Source organism: Priapulus caudatus, unplaced genomic scaffold, assembly GCF_000485595.1.
Source record: "Priapulus caudatus unplaced genomic scaffold, Priapulus_caudatus-5.0.1 Scaffold5, whole genome shotgun sequence".
In the NCBI taxonomy this organism is placed as follows: Eukaryota; Metazoa; Priapulida; class Priapulimorpha; order Priapulimorphida; family Priapulidae; genus Priapulus; species Priapulus caudatus.
This window is the reverse complement of record NW_014577066.1, coordinates 199,908-215,976: the sequence shown is the minus strand read 5'-3', so window position 1 is coordinate 215,976 and position 16,069 is coordinate 199,908. Positions and strand designations below refer to the sequence as shown.

General features: G+C 43.2%; 1 protein-coding gene across 1 annotated transcript in view; it reads left to right on the top strand.

Moving 5' to 3' along the window:
- Window positions 1-62: 62 nt before the first annotated feature.
- Window positions 63-16,069, top strand: part of LOC106804882 (snRNA-activating protein complex subunit 3-like) — a 20,061-nt gene continuing 4,054 nt past the window's right edge. The window contains exons 1-9 of the mRNA XM_014806268.1: window positions 63-556; window positions 4,905-4,994; window positions 5,324-5,423; window positions 5,721-5,822; window positions 9,523-9,663; window positions 11,476-11,558; window positions 12,234-12,398; window positions 13,055-13,162; window positions 13,531-13,697. Coding sequence (XP_014661754.1) covers window positions 357-556; window positions 4,905-4,994; window positions 5,324-5,423; window positions 5,721-5,822; window positions 9,523-9,663; window positions 11,476-11,558; window positions 12,234-12,398; window positions 13,055-13,162; window positions 13,531-13,681 — 1,140 coding nt within the window. The 5' untranslated portion in view covers window positions 63-356 and the 3' untranslated portion in view covers window positions 13,682-13,697. The remainder of the gene's footprint in view (window positions 557-4,904; window positions 4,995-5,323; window positions 5,424-5,720; window positions 5,823-9,522; window positions 9,664-11,475; window positions 11,559-12,233; window positions 12,399-13,054; window positions 13,163-13,530; window positions 13,698-16,069) is intronic.

The window sequence follows — 16,069 nt, the reverse complement described above, 5'->3', positions numbered from 1 at the left end:
TGTTTTAACGGCGGAGTAGTTAATGGGCAGTTTGTACGTGATTAGGTGAGAGAAATCCGCAAACTCCACGACAGATGGCGCTCTCGCTCTGGCTCATTTTTGTTGATTTAAGTGCGGTGCTTGCACTCAAAGAGTCAAACCCTTCCAATTTTAATATTAATATTTTAACATTTAATTCATAAGCAAGTAACTAAATGAATTTAATAAAAACAATGATATATTGAGTCTGCAAACACTAGAAGTAGAAATCAAGACAAACGTAAACATCTAAAGATGGCAGCTTCCGTGATGAAGCAAAATTATTGAGTCAATATTGACATTTGTGTGTAAAATAAATTGTGTATTTCCGCCTAAGCATGGATTCGGTACACAACGTTGGAAGCTTGTCATATGTATCACAACCAGTGAGCATTAGAGAATTTCTCGAGTCATGGCAGAGTGCACTTGCTGATGAACCAATTGTATTGAAAAGGCTGCCTAAAACAAATGTTAAGCAGATTGCGGGAATTATGAATGTGTCTCGGAGTACTGTCCAGGAACTTGATACAGTGTGTGGGTAAGAAACAGACCAATGACAATGTATGAATAATATGTTTCTACTAAAACATGATAAGAAGTGAAGAGTGTAGAAAAATTTGTGATTGTCGAAATAAAGGTGTGATGTCACTACCACTGGTGTCAAAGAAGTAGTTTAGTTACCAGGCTTTCATTTTTAAGGGGCGCGATCGCGCTCCACCGCGCACCCGAAATTGTGCCATGGTGCGCGCATCATCGCGCCTCATAAAAGTGGTTGAAATCGCGCACCAAAAGTATGTTGAAATAGCGCTCCATAGAGTTCTCAATGTAGGGGGGTACAAAAAAGTTAGCACACACAACAATTTGTGGTTGTAAGTAACTGAAGCGTATGGCAGGGGTACAGGTCTGGTTACTACCCTCTGGTTTAATATATATATATATAAATACAACTAAACAACAGCATCCAAATACAGTACCTATAGGCGTAGCCACAAGTTACCTGCTCGTTTTCTACTATACTGGGCGAGAAGTGGTTTTCTGCCGACGTGAAACAGTCGTAGGGCTGGAGGGCTACATACGTGGCTACTACGTACAAGTAATTTGGCTAGTTTGTTGATGGATTGTGATGATATTTTGGGCTGAAATATGCAGGTACATGGATTAGAACTCTAAGGATGGAAATCAGAATAAATAAAACAAGTTTATTTTTACATCCGATCAACTCTTTTATTAATCTGTGTGCTAGTGTTGGGTTGTTGGATGAAAAGAATGTAATCCTGATGAAGCCATTGAATGAATGAAGGTGAAGATGAATGATAATCAGTAGATTGACATGACATCCCAATTTTCGTTTTGGATTTCACTCTAGACTGAGGATTGGTCATGATTCCATCATCACACCCCAAGAGGCATGATGGCGAGCCCTTAAGGAGCTCTCCATCATCCCTTTTAAAGGTGTGATTTTTAGTGGAGCTCTCCATCATGCCTCTTAAGGGTGTGATTTTTTAGTGGAGCTCTTCATCATGCCTCTTAAGGGTGTGATTTTTTAGTGGAGCTCTTCATCATGCCTCTTAAGGGTGTGATTATGCAGGGCCTTAGCTAGGATTATTTTTCCTGTAGCCAAACAATTAGCCAGAATCAATTTTCATTAGCCAATTTGGATTCCTGTTAGCCACGTCTGTAGCCTAACATTTTCTGAACACAAGAAGGCGATAAATAATTTTTCTTTTCTTTATTTTTTCACAAACTTTTATATGCATGAAGTACAAAACTACACTTATTTAATGCAAACAAACTATTATTCACCACCTGTCTATGACTGAGACACTAACACTATGATTCACCACCATGACTCTGAGTCTCTGACTGACTAACAGAGACATTCAAATTGTCTGAATTTTTTTCTTCAATGCTGGCAGGAAAATTGTCTTATCTTTTTTTGCACACCACTGGACATAGCACTTTTCAAAGTCAAACATCTCTTCTTCTGGGCCTTCAATTTTGATGATTAGAATGTCACAAACACTTTCTGTTTTCAGGTTATTTCTCAGAGCTGTTTTAACCAAATTATGTCTGGTAAAACCCCTCTCCACATCAACTGTTGTGGATGGTAGGGTCACAAACAGCTACTTTACAGTACCTGACGCACAATACGCACGCACACGCACGCACGCGCGCAGTACAGTATAGACAGTACTATACACACACTATAGTTATTTACAGTAATACTAATAGTTTACAGAAGAGTTTTCACAGCACATGCATGGTACTCTACTACTTTTGTAACTTCGGGATGCTATTGAACCAGAAAAATTAGCTGCTCATCAAAGCTGACTATATTCCCCAGTTAGTACTTATCAGTTTTACTACTTTTTACAGTACCTCACACACAGTACACACACAAACACACACCTACACGCACGCGCGCACACACAGTCACACACACACGTGCACGCACACGCGTAATAAAAATCATTTGACTTTTGCCAGCGCCGTTGCCGTGCCGTGTCGTGTGTGGAGACAGGCCTTTTTTAAACACCAGGGTTTCTTCTGAGGGAAAATTAGACAACGGTGGTAATGCCCAGTTTGGGGAAAAACGCACATGATGGATTCAAAGGCGTGCAGTAGGCACGAATGTGGATTCTGCAGGTAGACGCGGGAGAGAGAGGTAGAGGGGGTTCTGGGGGTCTCCCCCAGCAAAATTTTAAACATTTGAATGTCTTAGACTGCATTTGATGCACCCCGAAAATAAAATTTCACCCTTTAGTTTAAATCTTACTCTGTTAGCAGCCCTACTAAGTCTCACGCTGCGCATTTCGCGGGAGACTCACGCATCTGGACCCATTCTCCCGCGCTCCCGCATGCCCTACGCATTCACACCAAAGAAAAAAAAACGAAAAAAGCAGCCCGCGACACCCCTGTTACCCATGTCCGTGGCTGTGCACATCGTGGCTCGTGCTTGCTGGCTGGGCGGCATTGATTGAAGTACGGGGGGGGGGGGGGCGAATGCACTGATTGTTACAGTCGCGTGGATGTGGTTATTGCTGTATATGTAGGGGTGTGCACCGCGCTGGTATGAGGTAGAGTACCTACATAAAGACCACATCTTCATGTAGGTACTCTAGTATGAGGGAGCGACAGCAAAACTTTCCCAGAATCGAGGAAAAAGCTGCAATCGGGAATGACACAGGAGTGTGCCGGTACGCAAAAAGAAACGTTGCTGTTTCGACGATCAAATAGGATCGATGTTTGCTGGGTCATGTTTATGATGGGAAAATTACGTTCGTCACTTTTTTCGCCAAATAAGACTTTCAATCGCCAGATTAGTAATTTGTTCGCCATTGGCGAATTGGCGAGTGGGTAGCGAGGGCCCTGATTATGGAGCGTGAAAAGACCCCCTATGGTGTCCTAGGGGAGTCATTAGTAGTCCTCCTGTACTTTTCAAATCTGAAAGCCTGAGTTACTGTACACATAGTACATGCAGTAAAACTCGCGTAAGTCGACATCATCTAAGTCGTCAATTTGCGTAAGTCGACATGGAAGTCAATGTCCCGATTTGCTCTCATAGTAAATCCATTGGAATAGCCCCGCCTAAGTCGACATTTATAAGTCGTCATTATGTACAAGTCCACTCCCTCAGACAGTTCCCATGTAATACAAACAACAGTAATTTCCCATCTGTAAGTCGAGCTGAGAGGGTCTATGTCCCCCAGGGTACTACCGGAACATTCCCTGGGTACGGTCTGGTATACCGGAACTTACCCTGGTACTATCTAATATGCCGGACCGTACCTCGCCTACTCCACAAACGAGTCGCCTACGCCTACTCCCTAACCCTAACCCTAACCATATCAGATAGTTACCAGGGTACGTTCCGGTATACCGGACTGTACCCAGGGTACGTTCCAGCAGTACCTTGGGGGACATAGACCTTATGAGCGTAAGTCGACATCAGAAATGCCGTTTGCGCAGTGAACGGGGGTAGGGAATGCACGAGCTGGCTGTCGCAGACGGATTGTTTAAATCGCATTGTTTGCTTGGACGCATTGTATTTTTTTCCCAGCTCGCACACCCCCAGATTCCCCACTGTATACAGTGTATTATATATAGTGTATATAGTGTATGCAGCCCAATGCAGGGTGCAAAATTAACGCGAGTTCGATTCGAGTCAAATACTCCCTGATTTACTGTTGGACTCCCTGATTTGACATATGCAGGAGTCCGTGTGACTCCCTGAAAATACAGTGTATACACGCATTACATACATTGTATAAGTCGACAAAATGACGACTTGCACGTAAGTCGTCACTTTCGTAAGTCGACACAAATATGCTGGTCCAAAAAGTGTCGACTTATGCGATTTTTACTGTACCACCTTATAATATAACAATGTAGGCCTATACAATGTCAATTGTAACCCAACAAGAGTAGGGTTACATTATTGTATCTAATAATCTACACTACCACCTTAGCTCTAATCTACTGTACCGACATGAGCTTTCCGTCAGTGTCATAGTAGTACAGTCACACATGTATACAGGGGAGGACGGTGCCTGTGACAACAACCCCTGGCTGTTAATACTACACCTTTAATAGTATCCTTCCTGGAGCAGAGCTCAATCCTAGTTGTTTGGAACCACTGCCCTCATTTTCGCAAACGTGCTAAACTAGGATTGGATCGCGAAGCATGGTGTTACATAGGTAGAGTAATGTCAATGAAGTAGCCAGAGCAGGCTGTGAGACTAACGTTACTACAGTTCAACGGTCTTTCGATTTATAACCATTTTTTGGTGCTACTATTAAAATACCTCTAAGACATGGCCATCCTTCGATAAGACATGTATCTTGCTGCTAGTCTGTATATATATTTCTTCCGATATGCATTACAGAATAGATACACTGAAATGTCCAGGGCAAGTGAAGGTTAGAGACGATGCCACATCGACTATACCTGATGATACAGAGCTAGTTACACTCAGGTGGGTACCACTGTTACATATCTTTATTCGTCAGCACAGAATTTGGACAGGTTGGGTTGTGATATAACAGGACAGCACAGGATAGTGACATGTGCATGTGTAGCGTGATAGGCTGAATGTGTTAATGCAATACATTTATTACAAATTTGAAACACCACCCTAGCTGATACTGTATGTGAGCTTCAACTTGTTGCATACATATAAAAGTAGCATCATTGTTTTTTTTTATGTTGGAATGTTGGAATTACATTATATATTCCTGCATTTCAGATGTGTACCTTATTGTGTTAAGGCTGAATTCTAAGCAAAAAGCTCATGTTGCATTATAGATTGCGAAAGTCAGAACTGGAAAAAAGGGCCAACAGCAAAACTTACACACACCGCCTTTATGCAACGTTCAGGAACCATCGAAGTGTCATGCGCACTCGGGTAGGTTTAACGCAACAGTAACTGTCTGTATATGCCCTGTGATATTAAATTTTCATTGCACCTCGTTTTGTTTTTCTACTAAAACTGTTACCATGTTAGTAACCATCGATACTGCAAATATAAATGCCCATATTATTTGTGTTGACCTCGGTCAAACACAAAAACGGTTTTCTGAAGTGCATGTGTTCATGGGAGGCTAAAGTTTTCAATGGAAATGTAGTGAGATTTAGGGAGATTTTTTCCCCTCTTCCGCTAACACATCGAAACCTGAACATGTATTTTCTTTTCTTTTTCCAGGTGCCTGGCGACAAACTAATACCCATGACAGTGCGTGATGTTGTCATCTCTGTTCAGATTTATCGACCATTCGTCGGTGAGCAGTCCTGCAAATACAAACCTGTGAGCTCATTTGAACTTTATCTGTAGTGTTGCTAGAAAAGAATATTTCTCATAAAAGGTTTCATTGAATGAATTAGGTTCTCATGTAAAATTTGTGTGCATGTGTGTATGTGTCCATGTGTGCAGTGGTGCGCCCACGTGCCTGAGTGCATTGTTTTCATAATGTTATAATAATAATCATCTATATTATATCATTGCCTCCGCCAAGAGGTTGGCAGGAGGTTATGTTTTCACCGGCGTGTGTTTGTTGGTTTGTGCGTGTACAGCCTAACTGGAAAAGTTATGGACGGATTGTCATAAAATTTTCAGGATAGGTCAGAAATGGGGTAACTTAGAATTGATTACATTTTGGTGGTGATCCGGATCCAATTAATTATTTAATTAATTAATTAATTAATCAAATTTTTCACAGTGAGAGAATTGAGCTGCCTTGGCAGAGGTCTGTGCTCTCCGAGTGCTCTAGTTCCTGATAGTCTGGTATTCCATAGTAACTCCTGGAAATAAAAATCGGTTGTTGCAACAAATTTTTTTAATTCACATGGTTTTAAATGTGAGTGTGATTTTGGTAACACTTCCTTATATTTCTAGAAAAGAGCAATCGTAAACTCTATTCAAGTATATCTATGAAGCAAATTCTAACATATGTTTACCTCGTCGGCATATTCCTATTGGGAATTTTGTTTGTTGTACAGCACAAATGTTAACTAGTGCTTTGCTGGATCTAAGAATGGGTCAGCAGTGGTGCGAAAAACCACCAGCTAATGTGGGGGGAGTGCATGAGCTCTGAAGCTCCCCAGCAGTGTTTACCCAGCGCCTGAAATGGACGGTCGCCCACTCGCCACAGGCGACCAATGTCTAGCTCGGGCGACCGAAAATTTCACAAGTCAAGTAGTCACTTGCCCCCCAAAAAAAGTTCGGGCGACTGCCAATATTTCAACACAAACAAATTTACTGATATGTTTGAGTTGTTCTTTGTTTACTATTAACTAATCATAATCCTAAACCGGAGTCCACGCTAGGATACAATCAGACCAAGCTCGCGCATTTTCGTTCCGACCGAGCTTGGTGACAGCGGGGTAGACTGGTACTCTTCGACTCTCCCGCTATACACTGCAAACATACATGTCTAGATGCGTTGTCTGGCTAGCTTGATACAATGTATAACATCACATTTATGTACATGTATCGCTAACCTGAGCCCACCCTAATCGGCCACGCTTGCTTATACGCTTGTATGCTATGCCGGCTGTATAACACCAGGGAATAATTTTCCCGGTATCGCATCGCAATTCGCGATGTATTTTCAGCCATTTGCTACGCATATTTTTTTATGAATCGCAGTTGTGCGATGTAGCCCATGCGAGATGTAAACGGAAACATACATGTTTACAATTTGCTTTTATCTCTCGGGTGCTTTGCGCCCGTCAATGAATGCACGTTTGACGCGCGTTTTATTGATTGTAACCAGCACGTGATTGTTAACATCCCCCCCCCTCCCGCTCATTCACCATATGCGACCCCCGGCACGTATCACAGGCACGCTGTGCTGGCATGCACCTGGTCGCGGGCTGCTTCTTCGCGACCTTTGATAATTATAAAGTAGGATTCCGGGGTGGTCGGGGAGTCGGATATGCCGCCTTACAATCGCTAGAAACTGTATTATTAAGTTTTAGACATTATTTTTCTCGAAACATGGTGCGAGTTCGCTTGCTCCACCGTGCCCGGTCCCCGATCTTATTTTCACTCGGCATTGCCGATCCGCGGTGCGAGTGCCAAGCTCCGGCGCGCTGTTTAAACGCTGTTTAATTTTTTTCCCGACGAGGGTCCGGACCCACTGCTGATAGTGTGTTGTATATATGCGTGCGTGCTTATTATAAGAAACCTGGGGTTGGCATTTGTAGTGTTTTAGGTCTTCGGTTCTGGTTAGGGTTAGGTTAGGTTTAGTGGTGTATAATTTCTACATTGTTGCTTTGAGGAAGTCGATGTGAATGGGGCGCTGATTGGCTGGGGTCCCGGACTCTCGTGGGAAAAATGTATCCGCTGCGCCGCTGGCATGTACAGAATCGTGCTGTGCCTGCCCAGGCGACAACGATCAACAGCGCAAGCAGGCACTGGCGCGTGTATAATTTGCTGTGCATTGCTCTGAGAAGATGCTTATACATTTTTCAATTGGCTATGCTCTCTCTTCTCTCGCTATAGACTTCTGCTATGCATTTTGTTTGGTCTGAAGAATCTCGTTCGCTGAACCACTCCTCTATGCGCCTGGCTCAGGATGTCTGCTGTATAAATTTGCGGGCTTCCGCATGCATTTGGCGGCAGTGACTAACAGAATTTACTCGCTTTGTCCTGTAAAATGTCGGTGCAACCTTCGGTGTGCTCGCGCCCCCATTTTGCTCGACGGCCAGATGTTTACCTCGTGATTTTGATGGCTTTGTGTATGACATTTATTTCTTGACTTTTAGTAGTGGAGCATGTAACTTTTAAAAAACTCAGTTTAAGTGCTCGTAAAGGCATGTGCTTCCTTTTTTAGCTTCGTATCTGACGAATGTCATATGTGCTTGTAGCATCGGCCGATGGCGTGCGTCGTTCGTGCGTCCCGTCGTGCGTTCCGGGTCACAGTTGGGCATATCTAACGCTCGACGTCGGATTCGAAAGTTGGGACGTGGGGGGTATTCCAAAAAACGAGTTGGGTATTGTTCGAAGTGCGGGGCGGGTCAAGGGTCAAGGTCAGAGGTGTAAAGAATGGGGACATTCCCTCCTTAACTTAAGGTATAGGGAGGAAAGTGCGAATTGCGGCACAAATCTAACGGCTCGACCTAGGCTCGTGTATAGTCCGGCGGTGTATAGCATCATTGGTGGGAAAGCTCCTGTGCCGAATTGGAGGTCTACAGGGGTAGTCATGGGGCACAGTGGCGCGATTTTATACATTTTTTCTGGAGGACCTGCGGTCGTTGACGGACCGATGAACAACTTTTTTGTTTCAGCGCGTGACCTCCTTTTATGGCCTTTATTAAAAGGACATGAATGTACTTTCGCTGGACATGCGAGTAGAGAGTAAGTGTCTCGGCATACCTTTTGACTCTCAAAAGGAGGTAGAACATTTGATTTGTTGATTGGTTAAGCAAGGGACTGAACTGCTTTTGCTATTTTTGAGCCTACTGTGTAATGTGAGGCTTACCGGTTGCACGGTTAATTGAAGGCAAGTGTTTGGTGTGAACAAGGTTTATCTCCTATATATCTATTTTTTTGAAAGCAGTCGTTATTAGCACCCGACAGGGCCTGTCAGGGTGAATGCTCCTGTGGGTATGCAACACGGTGGCAACCATGGGTGGGCTGCTTCTACTAATTGTGGCCTGCCAACTCTGCCAATGCACTGTGTCTGCTATGCATAGAGATTAGGTGGGTGCGAAAGTGTAGCTGATATATTTGTTCCAATTGGCTACGAAAGTCAAACAAGAATAAAGAAGACTTATGTATAAGACGTCTTGCTATGCACAAATGAATTTATCAGCAGAACACCAGACACCAGATGAGCCCTGTCGCACTGCAGCACTTGTTTCTCACTTATTCTGGTATTTGATTCTTGGACTTTGGAGAGCACGGCCCTGAGAGTGAGTGTGCTTATCAATAAATTAAATAATATCATTAGTGCTTTATGTGACATTTAGAAATATTCGGGATTTTCTCCGTTTGCTGACAGTTGGTGCTCGACCAGGAGTTGAGAGTGCTGGGCCAGCAAAAACTGACAGATCTGAGGGATGCGATCACGTGCGTGGCAGACATAGCTCTACCTGTCGAGATGTCAGTGAACCCTGACATGCCGGTCAACACTCGCTGCAAGGTATGTGTAGCTGCCATCAAAATCTCTCCCCGCGCCCCGCTAATACACCCTGTGCAGAGTGGAATAACTCTCACGCGAGTGTAGTCAGCAATAGTAGTAGCAGTATAGCTAGGTTATTAACATATATCGATATAAAGTAATCGAATAGAATAAAGATGACAGAAGAATAATAATTGCAGAAGCAATAACAATGAGCCTTGAATGAAGCGGAAACTAATCTTGATTGAACAGATCTGATGATACAAACCGCAAAATCCGAGCAAATGTCAGGATAAGTCTTATATGGGTTGCTTTGACAAATCCTTTCACCAAGCTAGTACAGTGCAGAAACGGGTGTGTGGTCACAATACTTGGATCGAAATTTAAGTTGCAGCAACTAGATTAGAGGCCGTAAGTCTGTGGGCCACGTTGGGTTTAACCAGAGTTCGTATGGGTTCCGGAAGACGTGGAAAGTGCTATTTACGCTGCCAGGGTCTATGTCTCCCTGGGTACTGCCGGAACGTACCCTGGGTACGGTCCGGTATACCGGAACGTACCCTGGCACTATCTAATATGGCGAACCGTACCTCGCCTACTCCACTAACGAGTCTAGGGAGTCGCCTACGCCTACTCCCTAACCCTAACCCTAACCCTAACCATATTAGATAGTTACCAGGGTACGTTCCGGTATACCGGACCGTACCCAGGGTACGTTATGGCAGTACCCATGGAGACATAGACCCTATCAGCACTATTTACGGTCAGCCATGCAATGAAGCTTGCTTGAAACAAGAGTTCCCTTGTTGTTAATGGGAAGCTGCAAGGCACAACAATTGTATTTGGCTTAAAGGAATAATAGGTTAATTGATTATGCAATGTTGACGAAAGCTAGAGTAACTGGCACCTTGTGTAGTTAATAAGTACATAATCTTATAGCCTAACACGTATTAGTTTGTCCAATATCACTGCTGGTTACATTACAAGCAAGACTTGAAATTGGTTGTTGATGTTCATTTACGTGCCGTAAATGTCATCCAGGAGTCAAGCGATAAGTCGCCGATGACATAAACATTTGTGCGGCCCGTATGTTTTGACGGCCAGATGAAATGGAGGTGTCAGCGGTGTAACCACGGCTACGGACTAAACATGAAATGGAGTAAAACACAGCTACTAATCACGGACGCACATGGACAGCCCTGACAAAAGTTTCTTATTCACGAGCGTCCGTGTTTACGAAATCACTGATGATAGAATTGCGTACGGCCGAGCATGCGTGCGAAAATGTCCGGTGCACTATAAATCTGTATCACACCCGCTTCGCCGGCAGCGGTTTGAAACTGTAAACAACTCAGTCAACTTGATTTCTTGGACTGCGGATTTCAATTAGACATTTCTTAGTAACCAGCAGTGATGTTGGACAAACTAATACGCGTTTGGCTATAAGGTAATGTACTTATTAACTACACAAGGTGCCAGTTACTCTAGCATTCGTCAACATTGCATAATCAATGGACTAATTATTCCATAATTATGGGATCCTGGAAATGTCTGGAAAATGTCTGGAAAAGTCTTTAGGCTGCGTGGAAATCCTGTTGGTACTATATATATATCATATATTATATATCAATATAATCAGGAGTGTATAATATAGAGATATATACTCTATATTGTACACTCCTGATATTATGTATACATGTACCTAGGATTTGAACTTATTCCATTTGCATTAACCCTATGATGTGTCATAGAACGTTGTAGGAATAAAATGGCGGGTGTTTCATATTGTACTGTGAAATGTTTGAACCGTACAAGTATTCTCATCATCTTTCATAGGACATCTATCCATCTGGCTTCTTCTACATCAACGGAACCTTCTTCAATGATTTACGCCACCCTGAAGCTAAAGATCTGAGCAGGTATTTTCATCTGCTGGTTATGGTGCATTGCACATACTTGACAATACGTGTATGTGTGAAGGGAGGGTAGTTGATGAGTTGATCATTGCATGTGGTATATTTTTATTATTTGATTATCAATATATGTATGAATTTTATTACATAGTCACATATTCTATTTGAAAGTTGACCGATTATACAAAAATATAATTTATTGAGATCGAGATTATTGTTCATTGCTGTTGTTAACATTGTTGAACATTGGGGTTTCATGGTCATTACACATGTTAGCTCAGGTGTGAGCAACTAGTCCAATGTAAGTGGAATGATGTGAGTGCACGTATCAATTACGACATGTATTTTGGTTGGTAACATTTAGTATTGTGAGATTAGACATATTCTGGAAAAAAAACTGTTCTCAAACGTAGGTATGGTTGTGATTCATGGAAAAAAATTAAAAAACACGATTGTTGATTTGTCTGGTGAAAAGCAATTAACGTTAATGCTTACTGATCGTCTATGTAATTTGCATCGACCGAATTCAAGCATCTTCTTGGGTTTCCCCCTCTATCGTACAGCTGACAGTGTTAATTACACGATGATAGTTAATATGATAGTAATTAACGTTTTTTTGTTATGGTAAGTATTACTTAATTGTGGCGTTGGAATCGTTCACGTGATTATTTGCTGCTGCAGCGTCATTCGGACGTGGGGAGCGACGAGACCCAATCAGATCGGTGAGATGAGGGAGGCGGCCATGGAGGACACGCAGTTCCTCGACTTGTCCCTGCGCGTCGGCCTGCCATACCTCTATGTCCACCAGGGGGACTGTGAGCATCTCATCGTGTTCACTGACATTAGGTAGAGCAACAGCGCCCCCTACTATTGCCCCTCTTAGTACTGCAATAGCTTTGTGACTTTACAGAGCAGATGGTCAAGCCTCTATCGTCAAAACAATTTTAGCAACCACCTCTATAGAACGTACATCTATCTATAACGGACACATTGTGGCAGTAGTTATACTGTGAAATCGTCTCTATACAATGGCCACCTATTTATAAGGGTCACTTTAGGTTTCCCTTGAGGAAGCTTTATGTACAGGTTCAACTGTAATTATGTTGATCATGTTCTGAAATGATCAAATTACGACTTAACTTTACATGTAATGTAAGTGTCTGCAATAATACTGTCACATTTGGTTCAACATTCTTAAATAGCTCCCTAAGAGTATATTATGCACAAAACCAATGCAGAATACAATGCAGTTATTAGATAGTAAATTCAGTCGTATTTATTCGAGTGCAATGGAGATACATTTCCAGCAGCATATTATTTTATCTTCCAAATCAGCATTGTCTCTAATGCGTGTTTCTTGTGTTGTAATTTGTGTAACGTCATTTTGAACTGTAGACAAACCTCACTATTACCCAAATATTGGCAACATGGAACCGAAATGAGAGAGGTGATGGAATTAGCCGTAGCAGGGAGCTACAAGAGAATTTCTGGCACTGTTTTAGGATGATGAATATTGAGGATTCGTCTGACGTCAGTAAATACCCTATTGTTAGCAGCAACGTGAGCAAGAAGAGAACCGTGTGCATCGTATGCCTGCTGTACAACGCGAGGTATGCTGCTGAGTTCTTTGTTTCTCGTAATCTGTAGCAGTTCTTCTGAGGAGCCGACTGTTAAACTAGGCTTGAAAGGGGGGACATATTCATACGTATTTGCTGCGTTCATAGTAGAGTGTAGTAATCTGTACATATATGAGCCCTATTCAGTAGGATACCAGAAAAAGTGAAAAATAGGAGCGACAATTATCGCACGACGTCGAAAAGCGACAAGATATTGGAAATTGTCTTGCCGACATCACCCCGCCGATCTCGCCCTGTTTACAGCCATGTTCGAGAGGGGCTGCAGTGCTGCGCGAGTGCCTAACGAGAATGAGGTAGAATCGTGCGGGTGTGGCCTGACACGTGAGTGATGTTTGTTACAGGTGGGTGACGTACGACGACTGTCTGTGCTCGCAGAGTCCGGCATTCTTCTGCGACGCCTGCTTTCGTGAGCTTCACTACGACAGCAGCGGCACCAAGCTCGGGCCTTTCACTGCCTACAGGTTCTACGACAAGAACGCCGTGCTGCCGTAGCCAGCAGGGGGCGCCACCCCCGTACATCAATCAATATGCCGCCCCAGGCACGTATACACAGCCACGCTGTGCTGGCACTGCACGCTGTCGCGGGCTGCTTTCTTCGGCGACCTTTGATAATATAAAGTTAGGATGTCGTGGTCGAGGAGTCGGATAGCCGCCCTTCACAATTGCTAGAACTGTATTTATTAAAGTTTTAGACAATTATTTTTACTCGCCAACATGGGCGAGTCAGCTTTAGCTTCCACTCGCCCGGCCCGATATTATTTTCACTCGACATTGGCGAGCGGGCGAGTGCCAAGCTCGCGCGCTGTTTAAACGCTGTTTAAATTTTTTTTCCCACGAGAGTTCCGGACCCACCACAGATAGTGTTTTGTAATATATGGTGCGTATATTATAAGACAAACCTGGTTAAATTATAGTTAGTGTTAGGCTTCGGGTTCTGGTTAGGGTTAGGTTTAGGTTTAGTGTGTATAAATTTTACATTGTTGCTTCGAGGAAGTCGAGTGAATGGAGTGCGCTGATTGGCTGGGGTCCGGAACTCTCGTGGGAAAAATTTCGCTGCCGGGCAGTGTACAGAATCGCTAGCTGTGCCTGTCACAGGCCGACACGATAACACGCCAAGCATGCACTGCGGTGTAAATTTGCACTGTGATTGTCTGAAAAGAAATGCTATACAAATTTATACAATTGCTATGCAAAGTTTATTTTGTATAGCACATTTGCTATGCAATTTTTTGGCTGAAAATTGTTCCCTGAACACACTCGCTCTATGCGCACTGGCTCAGATGCTCTGCTGTATAAAATTTGGGCTTCCAACAATGCATTTGGGCCAGTGACTAAAAAAATTTACTCGCCCCAAAAAAAAATGTTGGGCCAACCTTCGGCTGGCCCCCATTTCAGGCACTGTTTACCTGTGAATTTTAGTGCTTTGTATGACAATTTATTTCTGAACTCTTCTAGTAGTGAGCATTAACTTTAAAAACTACAGTTTAAAATGCTCGTAAAGGACTGCTTCACTTTTTTAGCTCATCTGACGAAGTCAGATGTAGCTTGTAGAATCGCATGAGCGTGCGTCCGTCCGTGCGTCCGTCCGTGCGTCCGTCAACAGTTGGGCACAAATCTAAACGGCTCGACGTACGGATTCGAAAGTTGGGACGTGGGGGGGTAATCCAAAAACGAGTTGGGATGTCGAAGCTGGGGGGTCAAAGGTCAAAGGTCAAGAGGTGTAAAAGAATGGGGAACATTCCCTCCTTAACTTAAGGTATAGGGAGGAAATGCAGAATTGCGGCACAAATCTAAACGGCTCGACCTAGGCTCGTGATAGTCGGAGGCTTACACATACCTTGCAGCGAGTGTTGAGCGGCATGTCAGGGTTCACTGACATCTCGACAGGTAGAGCTATGTCTGCCACGCACGTGATCGCATCGCCTCAGATCTGTCAGTTTTTGCTGGCCCAGCACTCTCAACTCCTGGTCGAGCACCAACTGTCAGCAAACGGAGAAAATCCCGAATATTTCTAAATGTCACATAAAGAAGACTAATGATATTATTTAATTTATTGATAAGCACACTCACTCTCAGGGCCGTGCTCTCCAAAGTCCAAGAATCAAATACCAGAATAAGTGAGAAACAAGTGCTGGGCAATGCGACGGGCTCATCTGGTGTCTCGGTGTTCTGCTGATAAATTCATTTGGTGCATAGCAAGACGTCTTATACATAAGTCTTCTTTATTCTTGTTTGACTTTCGTAGCCAATTGGAACAAATATATCAGCTACACTTTCGCACCCACCTAATCTCTATGCATTGCAGACACCATGTGCATTGCAGGTTGGCAGGCAACAATTATGATTAGAAGCATGCCAGCCATGGGTGCCCCGTGTTTTGCATAACCCACAGGAGCATTCACTGATTCAGCCTTCAGGTTGGCTATAGACAGACTGCTTTAAAAAATAATATGATTTAAGGAGAGTAAACCTTGTTCAACAAACATTTGCCTTTGCAAATTAAACTGTGCAACTGTAGCCTCACAATTTACACAGGTATGGGCTCTAATAATAGCAAAAGCAGTTTCAGTCCTTTGTTAACAATCAACAAATCAATGTTTGACCTTCCTTTTGAGGGTCAAAAGGTTATCCGACACTTACTCTTCTACTCTTCGCATGTCAGCGGAAAGTACATTTCATGGTCCTTTTAATAAGGCCATAAAAATGGTAGGTCCACCGCTGAACAAAAAAAGTTTTCAATCGTTCCGGTCACACCTGTCCTCAGAAAATGTATAAAATCTGCCCTGTGCGCCATTGATCTTTGACGCTGTGACCTCCAATTTCGGCAAAAAAAAAAAAAACAAAAAGTGATGGCTTTCCTACCATGATGCTATAGCACTG